General features: G+C 54.1%; 2 protein-coding genes across 2 annotated transcripts; both read right to left on the bottom strand.

Annotated features, from left to right (window-relative positions):
• Positions 1–2719: 2719 nt before the first annotated feature.
• Positions 2720–5608, bottom strand: CYP26A1 (cytochrome P450 family 26 subfamily A member 1). Its single transcript, XM_010211365.2, has 7 exons — positions 5420–5608; positions 5008–5232; positions 4621–4908; positions 4387–4536; positions 3864–3998; positions 3563–3715; positions 2720–3378 (listed from the first exon to the last, which is right to left on the bottom strand). Exons 1-7 carry the CDS (start codon positions 5606–5608, stop codon positions 3037–3039), a joined length of 1482 nt encoding a protein of 493 aa, XP_010209667.2. The 3' UTR covers positions 2720–3036.
• A 3108-nt stretch (positions 5609–8716) lies between these two features.
• CYP26C1 (cytochrome P450 family 26 subfamily C member 1) lies at positions 8717–16283 on the bottom strand. The gene is made up of 6 exons (XM_088528833.1): positions 16086–16283; positions 15776–16000; positions 15373–15648; positions 13471–13626; positions 9171–9686; positions 8717–9079 (listed from the first exon to the last, which is right to left on the bottom strand). The coding sequence occupies exons 1-6, from the start codon at positions 16281–16283 to the stop codon at positions 8717–8719; spliced, it is 1734 nt and encodes a 577-aa protein (XP_088384959.1).
• Between the last annotated feature and the right edge of the window lie 870 nt (positions 16284–17153).

Genomic DNA, 17153 nt, shown 5'->3' with positions numbered 1-17153 from the left:
GTGTATATATATATATATATATAAAATATATATATTCTTCTTTTTTTAATGCCATGTTAAGTAACACAAGGAACATGAGACATCCCAAAAAGGTCTGGTTATAAGAAAGGAGGATGCACTCTCCCAAATCAGGGTTTTGAATGTTGTAGACTCTGTGTCTTGGACAGTCAGTCACTTACCAGATACAGGGGACATTTGCAAAATGCAAGCTAGAGGGTGGCACTAGGAACAACCTCTCTGCAGCGGGGAGGTTAAAGCAGCTGCGTCCTTTTTTTCCCCTCTGCCTGCCTCCTCTTTCCCCCCCAGTTGCTTTGATCCCCAGCACAAACACAGCGGCTGAGGCCTGGCTGGAAATCAGGTGTGTTTTCGCTGGTAGGTGACTTCTCAGCTGGGTTGGCTCTGCAGCGATGCGTGGCCAGGGCGCAGGTCCCCCTGTGCAGCATCCCAACCTCGGCACCTGCCCGTGCAGCCAGGACCGAGCCAGCAAAGCCACTTCTTGCTCGGAGCTGGTTCACAGCCAGCACCCAACCTGTCAACATCCAGCTGCACAGAGGGGATTAGCGGGGCTTGTAAAACCTGCTCAAGAAGTCGGGCAAATACTTGAGCAATTAACCCGCGCTGAGTTCCCTGTTACTGCAGCTACGCTGCCGCCGCGGCTCACGCTGGCTTGTTTAAAGCGACCTCGGAGATGCCTAAATTACACAGCAGTGACAGACGATTTAACCACAGAGATAAATTATACAGGGGCAGTGCCTAACTTAGGGTTATGTTGTCATGATTTACAACAGCCGAGGATATGTCCCCAGATGTCCAGGCAAAAGTATGATTTCGTTTCCCTCCAAAGATAAAAGCATTGCAAATGACTCAAAAATAATAATAAAAAAAGAATCAGAGAAATGTACAGTCTGAAACTTACACTATGAAAAGGGCATATATTCTTCAGACATCGCTTGGATTCCTGCTCTTAAAAAATATATATATATATTATTGAGATCAGTCCCCATACGTAAACCTCAACTAGCAGTCTTCAGTTAAAAATAAGTAAAGCATTTCTAGACTTTTGTCTGCAATTTTGTTTTGTTAAAGAAGAACGTGTGAACAAGGAATCCCAAAGCGGGAGCCTTAGCATTACCCAGATTTCAGGATCATCTCTGAATCAGGAGGAACATTTATGCTTTTCTACTAGTAGACTGGTAATAAAGGGGTCTTAAACTTAGGTTATTCATCAAATCGCTGAAAAGCCCATTAGGGTAGGATGTTTGCACAGTAAAAATTACTTAAGATCTTAAACTTTGCCAGGAAGACTCAGGTACAATCTAAAAAGAGTAGGTTTTGCATTCTAATATTAAAAAAAAATGGTTATAGCTATACTCATTTTTAATCATACATAGGATTTATCTAATGTTTTATGTTATGAAGTTCATGTTTTGGTTAACTTTTTAAGCACATATCAAATGAATGAGAGACATTCCTTTAAAAAAACAAACAAACAAAAGTCATAGATGCTATTAAACATCTGCAGGGTTTTAGAGCAGCTTAATTTCATCCTTAATGTCAATCTTGGGAAAACTTAAAGAAAAAAATACTGTTTTCCAGAAGAGAACAAAAAATTAAATTATTCTATATGGTGCTGTGTTTGTGACACTGAATTGCCTTGGTTTTCTTTATAGCTGTTTATAGAGACAGCCAACATTATTTGACTTCTGAGGGAAGACTAATAGGTGTAGTGATGGTGGGGGTGCAGAGAAATAAAGAAAAGAAAAAAAAGGCAAAAAAAACCCTCAAAAAAACAAACAACAACAACAAAAAAAACTTATGGTTAAGCCAAAACAGAGGTCATGCCTAGGGCATTTTATCTGTCCTGCTTACACAGCCCTAGGGAATTGCATCTCAACAGTTGATTCTCTGTTAATCAATTCACATTAGTGCCTGCCTTTTAGTTCTCACTTTGCTGAATTCCAGGGAAGAGGTTTGCGCAGGAGCCGTGTGTGCTATCTCTGGCCTGCTCTCAGCAGTGGCATGGAGAGATGAAATCACAGCAGATTTTATTTGCTCCAGGTGCTGATGCTGTCCTGACTTACGGTACCTCCATAAGTCAACAATCATAGACAGGGGACTGGACACACAACAAGATCCAGGGGCCAGTTTATACAGGCCTGGTGTAAGTGGGAGGAGAGTTTTCAGAAATACTTTCTTCTCAATCAATTTCTCTAGCTATAGAGAAAGGCTTTCAGTACAGGCTCTTCTTCTACTGTCTCCCAAGTTTACATGCTGGAGAAAAGTCATGGCATGTGGTAGAGCGTTTTTTTTTTTTTTTTTTTTTTGAGTTTCTGTGTTTTCACACTGCTTTTGCAGAGGGTAAAATTCAAAACATTTTACCTCTTTTAAGTGAGAGCCACATTAGTGCATATGGGGGAGGGGGCAAGGGGAAGTAAGTTATGAACCTAATGGGGAGAGAACAAATCATTCACAAGACCACATCTGACCTCGCATCTAAACCCCTTTAGACCCATTTCAGCTAGTTAAGCTACTCTCTAATATACAGGCAGATCTTTGTACAGAGGATCTTCAAAAATAAACTTTATTATCAGCTTAAAATTCACACATTAAACATAAGATCTAGACACAAGTAATACTGAAAACTTTCTCAAACAATAACCATTTAGGTAATTTGGATGAGTATCTAGTTACAGTTTTTTTGTCTGTTTTTTTTTTTTTTCAAATGTCTTTAAGAATATTTCTTAATACATATACTGTTCTGAAATGTCTTCAAACACTTAGCTGGTCAGCTTTCAATAACATTTTTAAATAGAGGAAGACTTATTTCTATAGAAATAACATTATCTAATTATGAATCAGAGACCCATAATTGTAGTGCTTGGAAAAAAATATCATACCCTTCTGAAATATTTAGAAGACATAAATAACTATTAAACATTTACAAGTTTAAATATTTAAAGGCCTTTGTCACTAAAAAAAAAAAGTTACTTTGTACATACTAGATGCTATAGAAATCCAGCCAGAGACGTTGACCCCTCAGATTTGGCCACTGAAACCTATGAATTTGGTAGGCAGGTTGTCCACGGGGTACACTATCGGGCCAGTTTTCATCATAGGAGGTCCATTGAGCAGCTGCCAGTCACAGCTCCGAGCCAGCTCCACTGTAAATATTTTTAGGAGGACTTTGGCGAACTCTTTGCCTACGCAGGTCCGCAAGCCCCCACCAAAAGGGATGAAACTGAATCGAGAGGAGTCCTCCGGAGCTGGAGCCATGAAGCGATCCGGGTTAAATTCATCCTTGTCGGTGAAGAGATCTGCCACATCGTGAGTGTCGCAGATGCTGTAAATAACATTCCAGCCTTTAGGGATCTGGTAGCCCTGTCCAAGGGGAGAGAAAAGAGTCACTGAGTGCCAGGACCTGTTTGATCAGCCAAAGCCTTGGCATGGGCTGGGTTGTTGGACCCACCTCCCTGCAGGCCTCCCTATAGCCCCTCTGCTCCCCAAATCCACAGGCGTCTGCGGCTGCCCCAAGGAGCCGAGCCCAAGCCCCAGCCCTGCTTACATTGAGTTCAAGGGTCTTGAGCGCAACCCGAAATCCTCCGGGAACGGGTGGGCTCAGCCTGAGGGTCTCCTTGATGACGCAGCCCGTGTACTTCAGCTGCTCCAAGACCTCCATGTCCAGCTGCTTGTCTTGGTGAGAGCCACACAGCAAGCCCTAGGAAGGGAGGTGCTGCCGTGGCATTTGCTGAATGGTCAAACAGGGCGCTCTGCCCCATGCAGGCCAAGGGGACTCCCAAATGTGGCACAGACCCAGGGGCTTGGCAGCACCCACTCCCGTGGAGCAACTCCAGGGAAGCACCCACCTTCACCTGCAGCTCTTTCCTCACTTTCTGCAGGACATCGTGATGGAGCCCCAGGAAGGCGATCAGCGATGTGGCAGCACTAGCGGTGGTTTCGTGGCCCCCAAAGAGCAGCTCTGTTGCAGACTCCTTCAGTTCCTTGCAGGGGAGGCAGAGAAGGGTGAAACAGGCCTCAAATGATGTCTCCCCAAGGTCCAGGCTGCCACCTTCCTTGAGGGAGACAGAGCAGCTGCGCGGTGCTTCCAGCTGGAGCGGGTGCCCCAGGGTGTTGGGCTCCCTGCTCCGCGGGACACAGCCCACTGGGGTGCAGCCCTGCTCCTGTGCTCCCGCTCGCTCCCACAGCCTGGGGGCGGCCCGTGCCCACAGGACACGGGGTGCAGCCCGAGCTGCTTCATTGCATGGGGAGAGAAGGCAGCACCTGCTCTCTCCATGCTTTCCCTACGGGTAGCACGCTGCCGCCAGGGAGAAAAGCGGGAGGTGGAAACAGCCAAATCTGGCCCTGAGGGCCTGAGCGCAAGCCTCTCACCTGCATGTTGAGCTGCTCCCCGTTGCCCTGCGTGTGCTCCATCAACAGCTGCAGGGCATCCTTGTAGCCACCCTCGGGCTCCGTGCGGGCCATCTTGGCACGGATGTTCTCCTCGATCTTGGCATGGATGATGTTGCGCGCCCGCAGGCCCTGGGCAGGAGGCCGCGGGCCTTAGCCTCAGGGCCACCCACAGGGCCAGGTCCCCCTCTGCCCCCAGCATGCACGGAGCCTTACCCGGTAGAGCCCGCTGAAGGGCACGTCAATGGGGAGGGAGAAGAGGTTGCGGATCATCTCCTCGAAGGCCTCCACCAGTTGCTGCTCACCATCGGGGCTGGCTTGGCGGGGCTGGAAGCCCAGCAGGATCCTCATGGCAATGCGGAACATGAGGCGCTTCACCTCCGGGTACACAAGGAGGCAGGGCCCGGCGGCACGCACCCACCGTGCCAGGCAGGCGCTCACCTCCTCCTGGATGACGGGGACGTAGTGCTGCAGGGCATCCCGTGAGAAGGCCTGCATGATCACCTGCCCGGGGAGGAGGAGAGGGAGGAAGGGGAGAGGGGCTGAGCCACGGCGCTGCAGGGCACCCGCTGCCCGCCCGGGCACCATCGGGGCCACCCATACCTTTTTGCGGTGCTTGTGCTGCCCGTCGTGCAGGTTGGAGAGGCAGCCCGAGCCCAGGATGGTGCGCACCGAGGCGGGCCACTGCACGGAGACGAGGCGGTGCTCGCCCAGCAGGATGTGCCGCACGTTCTCGGCGCCCATCACCCGCACCGTGGGGCGGCCGAAGAGGTGCGTCTTGTAGATGAAGCCATATTTCCTGCGCTTCATCTGCAGGAATTTCCGCCGCTGAGGAGGGAGAGGAGGGGAAGAAGGTAGAGGAAAAAAAAATAAAAAAAGAGGAAGAGAGGCGGTGACAGTCGCTCTTCCCCACCTGGGCACGGGAGCCCGGCAAAGCCACTGCTCAACCCCATCTCCTGCAGCGAAAGGAGGCGCCGGGGCGCCGCTGGGCTGCGGGCGGCATCGCCTCGCTTACCTGCAGCACCATCTGCAGCGTCTCCCCGAAGAAGGGGAGCCCCATGGTGCCCGGGGGCAGCGGCAGCGGGCAGCTGCGGTCGCGGCCGCTCGCGCAGTACAGATCCCAGAGCTTGACGGCGGCCAAGAAGAGCAGCAAGGGCAGCAAGAAGGTGCACAGAGCGCTGGCGACCAGGGCGGAGAAGCCCATAGCTGGGCTGGGCAGCTCAGCGCGTCCCGTCCCGTCCCGCCCAGCCCCCCGGGAGCTCCAAGTGCGTGGGCCACGCTCGCCGCCCGCAGCTTTTTATACCCTTCCCAGGTTGCTGCCCACCCCACCTTGATACGATAAATTAGTTCACCCAAAGTTCATCTTTAATTGCGGATTGCGGCCTGGCTCCTCCCCCCGAAATCTTTAACTATTTGCTCGGCGCATCCTCCCGCCGTAGACGGCGGCTGCGCTCGCTCTGCGCGGCCACGGCTCCGGCTGCCCCCGCGGATCTATCGCCGCGGAGCGGCAGGTTGCGACAGAAACGCGCCGCTCCGCCCGCGCGCAGCCCGTGTCCGAGGCGCGCGGAGCGGAGCGCGGTACCCGAGGGGCGCGGAGCCCCTTCCTGTCTCCCGGCGGCGCCTGGGGAGCGGCGGAGCCGGCGCTGCCTCTGCCCGGGAGCCGCGGGCCTGGGGCCGGTGCCCGCTCCGGACGGGGCGCTTGGCCGGGGGCTGCGCCGGGCAGAGGCATCGCGGCGGCGAAGCCTCCGCCGCTGCCCCCTGGTTCACCTCGAAGGCCTGGCTTGTGTTTCTGCCCGTCCCCGGAGGAAGGAGTAGCGGGCTGCCGTCCGTCGCGGCCTCCCGATGCAGGTTCAACCGCGGGTCACCGAGGGAAAGGGAGGTGAGCGCGGAAAGCGAACACCCAGCCCGCCGCGCCGCTCCTCTGCCCGGCGAGAGGCGCTCGGGGGCAGCGGCTGCGCCCGGGGGCTGCCCTGCCCGCCCGGCCCGGCGGCAGCGGCGGGAGGAGCGCGGGGTCCCGGCGGCCGCGCCGCTCGCGACGGCTCCCGGCACCGCCCCGCGCTCCGCCGGGAAGGGGCGCCCGGAGCGCGGCTGCAGGAACCGCCAATTAACTGCAGTGCTCGCCGCCTTTTTTTTTTTTTTTTCTCTCTTTTTTTTCCCTCTCTCTCCGCACTCCTCTGGCCGTTTTCCTTTCTTGCTTCTAGCGTGATCTCCAAGAACCCTTGGGAGCTGCGTGCGTAGTGGCTGAGAGCGCGCTGTCATTTTTAAAGACACTTTTTTAGCGGCAGGCTCGCGCGGCGGCCGGGATCCTTCCCTGCTCCCAGCGCGCCCATCCCCGCGGCCACCGGCCCTCAGCGCCGGCCGCGCCCTGACCCGCCGCTCTCCCCTCGCCGGGCGCTGACCCGCTTGTGACCTACAACACGGACCGTGACATCTGCGTGAACCCGGCCGGCAACCGCGCCAAGTTCACTGTCTATCAAAATAACGAGATACGGTGGCCTAAGCACCGATAATTGCCACAGGAAGCCTTTATTATCTGCCCAGCTGCGTACGCGGCCACCACCGGCCGGGGGAGAATCAAATGGGGAAGAGTGAAAGAGATAATTAAAAACATCTTGGAAGGGGGTCAAGAAATTAACAGCCTAATATGAACGAACTTTGATTACGTGTAACAATTATTACACTTCATTTGAAAATGCTTGTGTTTATTTGGAAACAAAATCAGTTTCAACCTTTTTTTTTTTCCCCTCCCTTTTTTTTTTTTTTAACCACATTCCCGTACATGTCTCAGTGGGCAGCTACTGGGCTTACTAGTACTCGCTGTAATGTTTGAGCATGGTGCTGGGGAGCTCCTGGTCGTGTCTGCTCCATGCTGGGGGCTGAGGGCCCTGGCCCTGCCCTGGTTGGGAACCCCTGTTCCCCCACAGGTCACAGCCACATCAGCAACTCCTGCTAATTACAGTGGTCACTGCCACTTGCAGCCACGGCCTCCGGATTGCACCTCTGATAGCTGGAAGGATTCGCCTCTGGGACAAGGTCAGGAGGGGCAGGGGCTCAGGATCATTACAGAGGTCGACCTGCCAACAGCACGTAACTCAGCCTCGCTGGTAAACCTTTTCCAGATTTGACCCGTCACATTTGGGAGTCACATTTCTGCCCCAGGTAGTGGCTGGGCCAGCTGCACCACGATGCAGGGTTCTAGCGCAGTCACGATGTGCCAGCGAGTCCGACTGCAACAGGGTTATTTTGGGCAGGTGCTGAAGCGGGGCAAAGGCAGGAGCTGAGGGGATGGAGAGACTGTCTGAGCTGCTCTGCCACAGCCTCACGTCCAGGCAAGCGCTGGCGCCCTCGTGGCCATGGCTCCCTCACGGTGGCCCGTGTGGGGACAGGCCCTGGTTTCCTCGGCTGCTGTGAGGTGAGCAGCAGCTTTCCCGGACCGGGAGTGAGAAGCTTGAACGAGTTAGAAACTTATCCCCATGTGGCCAGGTACTTTCCCAAGGTCTGTCCTCACCAGGACTCACTTCCAAACCCAAACTCATTTCCTAGGAGAAAGCTGGCTGGTGCTGTACCAAGGCAGGTGTCCAGCACCTGAGGTCCTCAACCCTGCACCTGCAGGAGGTCGGGGTCCAGCCCAGGCAGCTGCTGAGCCTCTGCCCATTGCCTTCCTCATGTCCCTTGTGACGCCAACAGCATGAGCAGGTGCACAAAGTTCCCATCTTGAAGCGGTGGCATTCAGAAGTTTCCCTTTCCAGGCGTTTATTCCCCCAGGCTCCCTGCCCTCAGCGCGGGTGGCAGCAGAGCAGCGCGACTGCAGATGAGGACTGCGCCGCGGGCCCCAGCAGCAGCAGGGCGCTTGGACACGGCGCTTTGCCTGACTGGAACACCACAGGATGCGGCCGCTTTGTGCCTGCTGCAAGGGGCAGTGCAGGAACCAGGTCAAATGTTCACAATAAAGATGTGTTTATACCCTATTGCTCTAGCTATTGCTGATGCTGGGTTAGGCAGAGCAGGGTGGTGGTGGTCTGCAGTGATGCCTCCTCCCCACACCATTTTCCTGCTCATTCCCCCTCTCTCAAAAGCTACGGTGAGGCAGGATGCTCTCCTTGCTGCTCCTATGGTACCCCCAGGGCTGGGGGCTGCAGCTGAAGCACCCCGTGCTTGGGAGGGAGGGCAGTGTTCTGCAGGTCCCCCCTACCCAGGGGGCCACAAAGATGGAGGGGGATGGTGGGAAACCAACAACAAAAACCTTTTCTTTACTCCCTGGTGTTGAAGGTGGCATGAGGGGCTCCGCAGCCAGGGGCCACGTGCTGCTGGCTCAGTCCTCGCTATGGTGGGTGGGCTGCGAAGGCCGAAAGTAGAGGTGCAGCCCGTCGCCGGCGGGGTGCACGATGGGCACGGTGCGCATGGCGGGGTAGCCAGGGGTGGCCAGCTCCCAGCGGGCCGTGCGGACTAGCTCAATGGCCAGCAGCTTGAGGATGGCCCGCGCCAGCTCCTGGCCGATGCAGCTGCGCGCCCCGCCGCCAAAGGGCACGTAGTGGAAGCGGCCGGCAGCCTCCAGCCGGGTGGCACCAAAGCGGTCGGGGTCGAAGCCGCTGGGGGGGCTCTGGTAGACGGCAGCTGTCTCATGGGTGTCACGGATGCTGTACATCACGCTCCAGCCTTTGGGGATCTGGCAGCCCTGGGGGGGAGAGCAGGGGGAGCGTTAGGCGCCCGCGCCACTAGCTCTGCACGGGGGGCAGCCGCCGAGCGCTAGCGCAGGGGGCACTTACGTCCAGCTCGAAGGTCTGCAGCGCCGTCCTGTAGCCCCCGGAGACGGGAGGCAGCAGGCGCAGCACCTCCTTGATGACGCAGTCCAGGTAGTGCAGGCGGCCCAGCTTCTCCAGGCTGAGGTCCGCTGCGCAGCGGCAGCCCGGCCCCGGTGCCTCCTTGTGCCCGGCGCCGCTCGGGGCAGGGCCGGACGCTTGCAGGGCAGGCGGCTGCCGCAAGCAGCCATCCCTGGGCTCCTTGTCCCCCATCACACCTGGCGGCCACCTCAGCTCTTCACAAGCGTCTTCAGCCATATCAAGGAGCGCCGGCTTCTCCCCAGGGCGGCCCCGCGTGCCCAGGGTGCTGGGGCAGGATCCTGTGTCGGCACAGCATGGGCACTGCCCGTGCAGCTCATGGGACACCAGCTCCTGCCTGATCTTCTCAATTGCCCAGGGGTGCTGCAGCAAAAGGAGGATCAGCGAGGTGCTGGCACTGGCCGTGGTGAAGAAAGCAGCAAAGATGAGCTCGATCGCTGACTCCTGGGAGAGGAGGGAAGGGGACAGGCTTGAATGACATAATCTGGCCATGATTTCAGGCTGTTTTTGCCTTTGGGGGGGTCTCATCTCTGTGCAGGGCTTCCCTGCTCTTCTCCACAAACTTGTGCCCACCTTGGGTCAGCAGGGACTAAAAGGGGAGAAATCCTTATTCACCCATCACAGAGAGAGATGGAAGAACAGGACATCCACTTGCCAAGGCATTCACACAGAAACCCAGCTGAATATCCGTCACCTCCAACTCAGCCTTTCTGAGTCATCCTTCCAACATTAACAAATTTTAACAGGCATCACAACATGCAGTTTAGCATACTGACTACAGTTCTCTCCAAGCATTAAGTTTTTTGACTTCATCTGCCAGTTGCTCTTGGTGCCCAGCCTTTCTGGCCCATGGGGCGTCATGAGGCTGCATGTCAGTGTGTATGTGCTAGATGCCCTGGCTCAGGCAGGTTGCATTTGATCCACTCCTATTAAAATCAACCATCTGCTTGTGCAGAGGAGGACCTCAAGCCAGCAGAGCCAACAGCAGAAAAACCTTTGCTGTAGCAAGTCAGTCCAGGAGGTCCTGGCAGGGAACTACTCCACAGGGATCCACAGATCTGGCAAATAACTGTTTTGCTTTTTTAAGTCTAATAGCTTGAAGGATGGCAGCGTTCCTGATAGCTCCATAGCGGAGGTGTCCATAAGGAGCTTGGAGGTTAACTGGCTCAAACACATCACAGCCGTGTCCGTAACTGCGTTGCTGCGGACGCCCATCCCCGCTGCCCGGGATAGACCCGGTGCAGGGCTCCACGGCACAGCCCACAGCAGGCTGCTGCAGGCGCTGCCCTGTGACAAACTGCAAAATAACCCCCCAAAACTTAAAGGCCCTTGGCAGCCTGCTGGCTTGGCTGTGTTGCTTATAGCTAGAGCAGCCTTGAACCAACATTCAACTCATGCAAAGTTACAGAAAGATCACACTGTTTTTCCTATCCTTGCAGGAAGCCAAAATGAAAATGTTTAGGTTAAAAATACCAACTATTGCCATTTCCAGCATGCATGGAAGTGGCTAAGCTGCCGTTTGGGATGCTCAGCACAACCCCCCCGCCCGCCCCAGCAGCACTGCAGTCACTTCAGGGGTGGACGGACACCAGCAACAGGCCAAGGAAAACAACATGGCAGGAACAGCTCTAAGCCTCACACTTGCTTCCAACGCCAGCAAACTAAAACGGAGAAACGAAAGGCAAATTGCCAAAATAATGTCAGTGAACCTTGGACCCCTGTGAAATCACAAGGAAAATAGAAAAACAAACCTTGCCTTGGCTTCAGTATAGTCAGGATTTAACTTACAGTATTATCTGAAAATCTCCGTGGCACTGTGCCATGGGGCTGGCAGTGCTGGGCCTGGATGGATGCAAAAGTCATGGGAGAAGACCAGAGGCTGATGCCGAGGAGGAAGGCCATGGCTAATATAACGGAGATTATTCTTCGCTACTGGTCCCCAGCACCAGGTATTGGCTGGACATTAGGGGCTTTCACCAAAGTGCAGCTCTCAAGGGCATGTTCAGATGGAATAAAATACCTGAAGTGACAGTGAAGTGACAGTTTCCCCCTGCTCCCCGCAGTCTCCTGCAGCCACTACTAAGAGTTTCTGCTTTCACAGCAAGATTAAATGCATCTCTTAGACTCACAATGCGCATTTAAAAATCAGAGCATTTGATTACCACAGGAGGCTTTCAGGGCAGACTCTGCACAGTGAAATACCAGCCCTTATGCCTCTCTGCATCCATTTCTGACCGTGCTGCTATGCAGGATGCGACACCGAGCTGCTCGTTTCCCTCTGCCTTTATAGCACCAATGCAGCCGGCGATGAGGAGGCTGCTTCCTCCCACAGCTCCCTCACTACTGCCCAGTGCTAAAGCCCGGCTCCTCACCAGGGACTCGGGCAGATCATGCCTGTCTCACCAACTCGGTCACTGACAGCTGCTACTCTGCAAGCTCTTCTTTTTTCTTAAACCTTTCAAATTTTTAATCTTTTTAAGACGGTACTTGTGGCAAAGGGTTACATTTTTAATGACCTTTGTATTGCTAGGCTCTAGCTGAGTTCATGCCACCACTGCAAATCACAGGCTGTGTAAGAAAATGCGACATCTTCCTTCAAATTGTTTGAACAAGACAGGAATTGCTAACTAGTATCTGCTGGTGTTAGGAGCATCTCTCCAAGTTGTGTAGCCATGACTTGCTCTGAACTTTTGACCAAACTAGACCCTTTCAATGGATGAGAGCTCTACTCTGTTTTATTACAGTGCACAATGTCACCATATTTACAAGTACATGCAGTGTACTTTGCAAGTAATTTTGTTAGATACAGACAAGGTAGAAAGTCTGTAACTGTGAGGGTATAAACACCTTAGGAACCTGCTACCACCTGAATCCCCTGGCTGAGTCCTTTTAAGTCACTGACACTTCACTAAGCGTTTTATTTAACATTCTACTGCTGTTGTCCATTTGTGATCACAGCCAGAGACATGATGTGTAACGTACATGTACATACTAATAGACTGGTCAATTGTACTCACTCTCATTTTGATTTGGCAATTATTGCCATAGATTTTCCTGTTTACTGCGCTGAATATGTACTCGTTCTAACTGTATCTAGTAGTCTCTGTACTGTCTTTCAAACACATTAGAATTATTTACATATTTCACTTTTAAAAACGTTTGTCTTGAGACAGTTTTCCTTAACTAGATAAAAAAGTAACACTATGCATGTTCATTAGCTTTAAACCGAATTCAGCTACATACCCATGAAAAACAATTTCAAAACTTGTCATACAAATTTAGTTGCATATTTCTCACTGACAGAATGACCTAGAGATATGAATTATATGGTCTTAAGTCCATTTTTTTCAAGGTTTTCTGATAAAAATGCCCCTTACTTTCAGTTGGTAGATTTGCTTCCATAAGGACTACTGGAGTTGACTCTTAAGTCATGGGGATGGCTCATGTCCATCACCGCAGCATGAAAGTCCCCAGGCTACATGATATAATTAATGACTAGGTGATAGAGACTGATTCACAATCCAGCATCTCACCTCTGGGCTGATCTGGGGTATTTTGGGACCTCAGAGATTTTTGAGCTCACAGCACTGAGGAATATGGTCACATTATCTATAGGCCCTGCTATGCTACACACTAAGGAACACACAACTAGCTCCAATATTTTTCAGATAATAGTATCTAGAGCCTTTTTAGTTCACTGTGATGTATAGAAACTTATCACAGCTGCATAACCCTAATAGCATCCTCTCTAAACCAGGATGAAGCCAGGAGGCAATGAGGAGGAAATGCTAAAGAGTATTTATTCTCCTCTTAGATACCAATTCTTTACTACTGCAAAGAGATGCAAGCCTAGAGAACCATGTAAGCAGTATGCTGCCCACCACACCCTGGTGCTGCCCGAGGGCTAAGGGCTGTTTAGGCACCCCCTTTGCTCCAGCACCTTCTCCAGGTGAGGTACCCATCCACCCTCAGCCCTCTTCAGTACATTGAGTGCCACTTTCAAGAAGGAAAATGGGCTGTTTTCCATGGCAACTGGCACAGAGAGACAGGCACATAGCAAGGCACACTGAGTCCAAGCTTTCCTGCATGCATTGGAGATGGTATCCCCAGAGTTGGTAAGAGGAGGGCAGGAGCCAGGGGCTTGATGTGGGACCCTGCGTGACCCTCCTCCCCTCACCCAAACAACCACCAAGTCAGAAGGGGAACGGCAAAGGAAGAGTCTCCTTACCTTTAGCTCCTGCATCGTGAATTCTTTGCCATGCTCCTTGGCACTGTTTATTATGAAATCCAGAGCATCGCTGTGACCTTCTGAGTTGTTTCTCTGCAGTTTCTCCTGTATAGCCTCCTCCATGTACTTGTGCAGCATGTCCCGTGCTTTGATTCCCTGTAGAAGGCAGACACAGTTCAGGACAGCCTTAGAAACCAACCCCATCCAGAGCGACCTGGGACTCAAAATGTGGTTGTCTTTAATCCCAGGGTCAGTTAACAGCAGAATCTGCTTGATCCATAATTACCCAGCCCCAAAGCCTTGCAAGATGCACTGCTTTGGTGTGATCCTTCTGTCTTTGGGTGAACTGCTGCAGATTTGTTTGACTTTCTGTTGTGAACCAAACACAGCAAGTCCTAAGAAACACCTTGTGGGGAAAAGACAGCAGTAAGCCCACAGGACTGGCTGCAGAGGGACCTGCAGTGAACCAATTCATGGTCTGTTAGGTCCAAAAGAGGCTCATTCAAAGGAACAAGAAGAGGCGATTTAGCAAAATTAAGCCCAGGAAGCAAGGAAGATCTGATACTGTGACAAATGCATGGCTTTTCCAGAATATAATAGCTTACATGTATACGTTAATCATACCCAATCTCCAGTAGATTTGTTCTCCTAAGCAGCAAAACATTTCAGAAGATCTCTGTGCAAAGTGGGGATGAACTGAGTGACAGAGTACGGCTCTGAAGCACAATGCCTCCCTCAAAAGCCTAAAGGAACAGAAGTTTGGGACAAAGAGTGGCTGGACCAGGGGCTGGAAATGAGATACAAGGGCTCAGAGTTGAGGTGCAAAAGACTGAGTGAAGAAAATAGGACAGCGAGCAGGAAAGGAATCAGGAGCTATATGCAACTTGAAGAGGTTGGTTTAGGGTCAGACAGGCTGTGTCTGATGGAAGAGGAGAAGGAGGAACGGGAGAGATGGTGAAAGCTCATGCCGATGGCAACCTCCAAGTGGAAACTGTGGACAAAGGAACATGAGCTGTGACCCAGCGTAAAGAGCTGCGAGGAAGCTGGAGGAGAAGTAGGACTCGCTGAGAAAGGGTTAGGGCTTGGAGTGGAAATCTCGGAGTCTGGACAAGACCTTGCTGAAGGAGCCAGGAGACTTGGGTTGCAGCAACACCGGGCCTGAGGGGATGGAAAACCCAAAGCCTGCGTAGAGAAAGAAGTAGGACACGGTACCCATACTAGGAACGGGGGTGTGGGGAAACAGGCCAAAAGGGGAAATCCAGCAGGGAAGAAGTGCGTTCAAGGAGGCAGGAAACTGTCCCTCTGGCATGTTCTCCTCCAGGCCTCCTCATCGTCCTCTGCTGCTGGGGAGAAGACATTGAGGACTGCAAGTGGCTCTCGCACCCTGCGCCTGCTCCGAGGTGCGCAGAGAGGCCCCTGCTGCGCCCACTTGCCATTTCCTCATGCCCACAGACCCCCCCACCATGAGCTGGCATGAGCCCAGGCAGGGTAAGATGAGAGAGGTCCAAACATGACAGGTTGTGTTGCTCCAGCATGGACAACACACACGCTGGGGAAGGAGAGCAGGCTACGGGCACACAGAGAACCTGAGCAGAAGGGGCCTGACAAGCTGCTTAGTGGAAACTAAAGCCTCGGAGGAGCTGAAACTCACCCTGGGGGAAAGGCTTCATCCAGGCACACGGCAGCCCCGCGCTGTACAGCACAGGGGAGGAGCAGGAGTGGGTGAGAGAAGGGAGGCCGGAGGGGCGGCTGCTGGGCAGTGCTGAGCATGGCCCAGGGCGCTGCAGAAGGGGCCGCCCCGGCCCATCGGGGTCCGCGTGACGGGCCTGGGGACACGGGGGTGCATGTCGCAGGGCCCAGGCCAGTGCCGCTGCCCAGAGGGAGCGGGGCAGGCAGCAGTACCTTGCGCAGCCCACTGAAGGGTATGTTCAGGGGCAGGGAAAAGAGGTTCTCCACCATCTGGTCAAAGGTTTTGGCCAGGTCCTTGAACTGTTTTTCCTCCAGACGGAGTCCCAGCAGAATCCGAGCTGCAATGCGGAAAGTTAAGGTTTTAGCAGAGGAATAAACTGCGATGGAGCCTGGCTCCATGCACCAGCCCCGCAGCTCCCAGCTCACAACCTTCTGGATCCGCGGGAGGTAGCTCTCCAGGGCAGCGCGGCTGAACACTCTCGCCAGGATCTAGGAGGAGAAGGGGGGACAGAGGCAGGCGGTTAAGGGGGGAGCTGCAGGGCACTGCCGAGGCCTGAGCCTGAGCAGGAGGTGCCTGCAGGCCCACACGTCCTGTGAGGGTGGCTGCGGGGCTCACCTTGCGGCGCTGCTGGTGTAGGTCGCCGACGGAGCCGAGCAGCGTGTGGGAGCCCAGGATGATCTGGGTGCTGCGTGGCCACTGGGCGCTGACCAGCGTGTGCTCGCCCAGCAGGATCTTGCGGATGTTCTCAGCGCCTGTCACCCGCACCACGGGGCGGCCCAGCAGGTGGGTCTTGAAGACATTGCCGTAGCGCTCCCGCCGCGAGCTGTGGAAGCGGGAGCCCTGTGGATGGACGAGAGGAGCTGGCGGTGAGGCCGGGGCTGCCGCGGGCCCCTCCACGCGCCTGCCCGGCGCCCCCTGGCCTTACCTGCAGCAGCCAGTGCAGGGTCTCGCCGAAGAAGGGCCACCCCATGGAGCCGCGGGGCAGGGGCAGGGCGCAGCCGCGGTCCCTGCTCAGGCTCCAGCGCAGCGCCCACAGGGCCCGGCACAGGGCGAGCAGCAGCGCCAGGGCGAGCAGCAGCGCCAGGGCGAGCGGCGCCGCGGGCCAGGGCAGCCCGCCCGGCATCGCCCCGCGGCCCGGACCGGCTCTCGAGGTGCTGCCGGCTCCCGGCGGCCCGCCCGGCTCGCCGCCTCTCGCCACATTTATAGCGATATTGGCCACTTGCTCCCGATCCACCTTCGGAGGTGACGTCTCCGCTGCATATTTAAGCGGCGCGGCCAAGTGCGGTGATTGGCGCCGCGAGAGACCCGCGCCTTGATTGAAGGGGACGCGGCCGGGGCGGCTCCCCCCGCCCCGGCGCCGGGAGCCCCTCACCGCCCCCTCGGGCCGCTCCCCCGCCACGCACGCACCCTTCCCACCCCCTCAAGGTGCGTCTGAAGCAGCGCAATTAGACACGCATACGAGTAACGTTTATATTACTGTATTTAGACCGTCAATAACTTAAAAATGCAGCGAGATGTACATTATTTTTTAATTACACGTTGCATTTGGTTCGTACTCGCCGGACATTCGCACCGCGTCTAAAGGAGGGGCGGCGCAAGGAGCCCCGCTAGGCGCTGGGGTGCGGGGCGGGCGCCCCGGGACCCCCCGGCGGCGGCAAAATTGCCCCTTGCAAAAGTACAGTCAGAAACGGTGCCCCTGAGGAACAGAAACAACACCGGGCAAAGAGAGTCACGCTGTAAAGAACAGAAAGGGTTATTTACATTCACCAACGCAAGACTAAAACGCTTCGGGAGAACAAAGCCTAGGAGCTCGAACGTTGACTAAGCATCGAGTCTAGTTCTCCGGTAGTTTTCAAAGGTACTAAAGAAAAAAAAAAGATTTTTTTTTCTTTCACACCTCCAGACTATAAAATCTGGTATACAAAATTATGTCCAATCACTTTAAGGCTAATATACATTTATGCAGGAAAATGACAGGCAGCATCTGAAATGC

The sequence above is a fragment of the Tinamus guttatus genome, unplaced genomic scaffold, assembly GCF_059628265.1.
Source record: "Tinamus guttatus ecotype Peru unplaced genomic scaffold, ASM5962826v1 Tinamus_guttatus_pri_ptg000314l, whole genome shotgun sequence".
NCBI classification, from domain to species: Eukaryota; Metazoa; Chordata; class Aves; order Tinamiformes; family Tinamidae; genus Tinamus; species Tinamus guttatus.
This window is presented reverse-complemented; position numbering and strand designations above follow the sequence as displayed.

Excerpts from the sequence above, each read along its gene's own strand:
- CYP26A1 (XM_010211365.2), bottom strand. The coding sequence starts at position 5,608 with ATGGGCTTCTCCGCCCTGGTCGCCAGCGCTCTGTGCACCTTCTTGCTG. Across the intron at positions 4,537-4,620 it reads CCTTCAGCGGGCTCTACCGG|GGCCTGCGGGCGCGCAACAT; the intron begins GTAAGGCTCCGT and ends CCTCCTGCCCAG. Across the intron at positions 3,379-3,562 it reads TCAAGACCCTTGAACTCAAT|GGCTACCAGATCCCTAAAGG; the intron begins GTAAGCAGGGCT and ends CCCCTTGGACAG.
- CYP26C1 (XM_088528833.1), bottom strand. The coding sequence starts at position 16,283 with ATGCCGGGCGGGCTGCCCTGGCCCGCGGCGCCGCTCGCCCTGGCGCTG. Across the intron at positions 16,001-16,085 it reads CCCTGCACTGGCTGCTGCAG|GGCTCCCGCTTCCACAGCTC; the intron begins GTAAGGCCAGGG and ends GTCCATCCACAG. Across the intron at positions 9,080-9,170 it reads TGCAGACCTTCGAGCTGGAC|GGCTGCCAGATCCCCAAAGG; the intron begins GTAAGTGCCCCC and ends TCTCCCCCCCAG.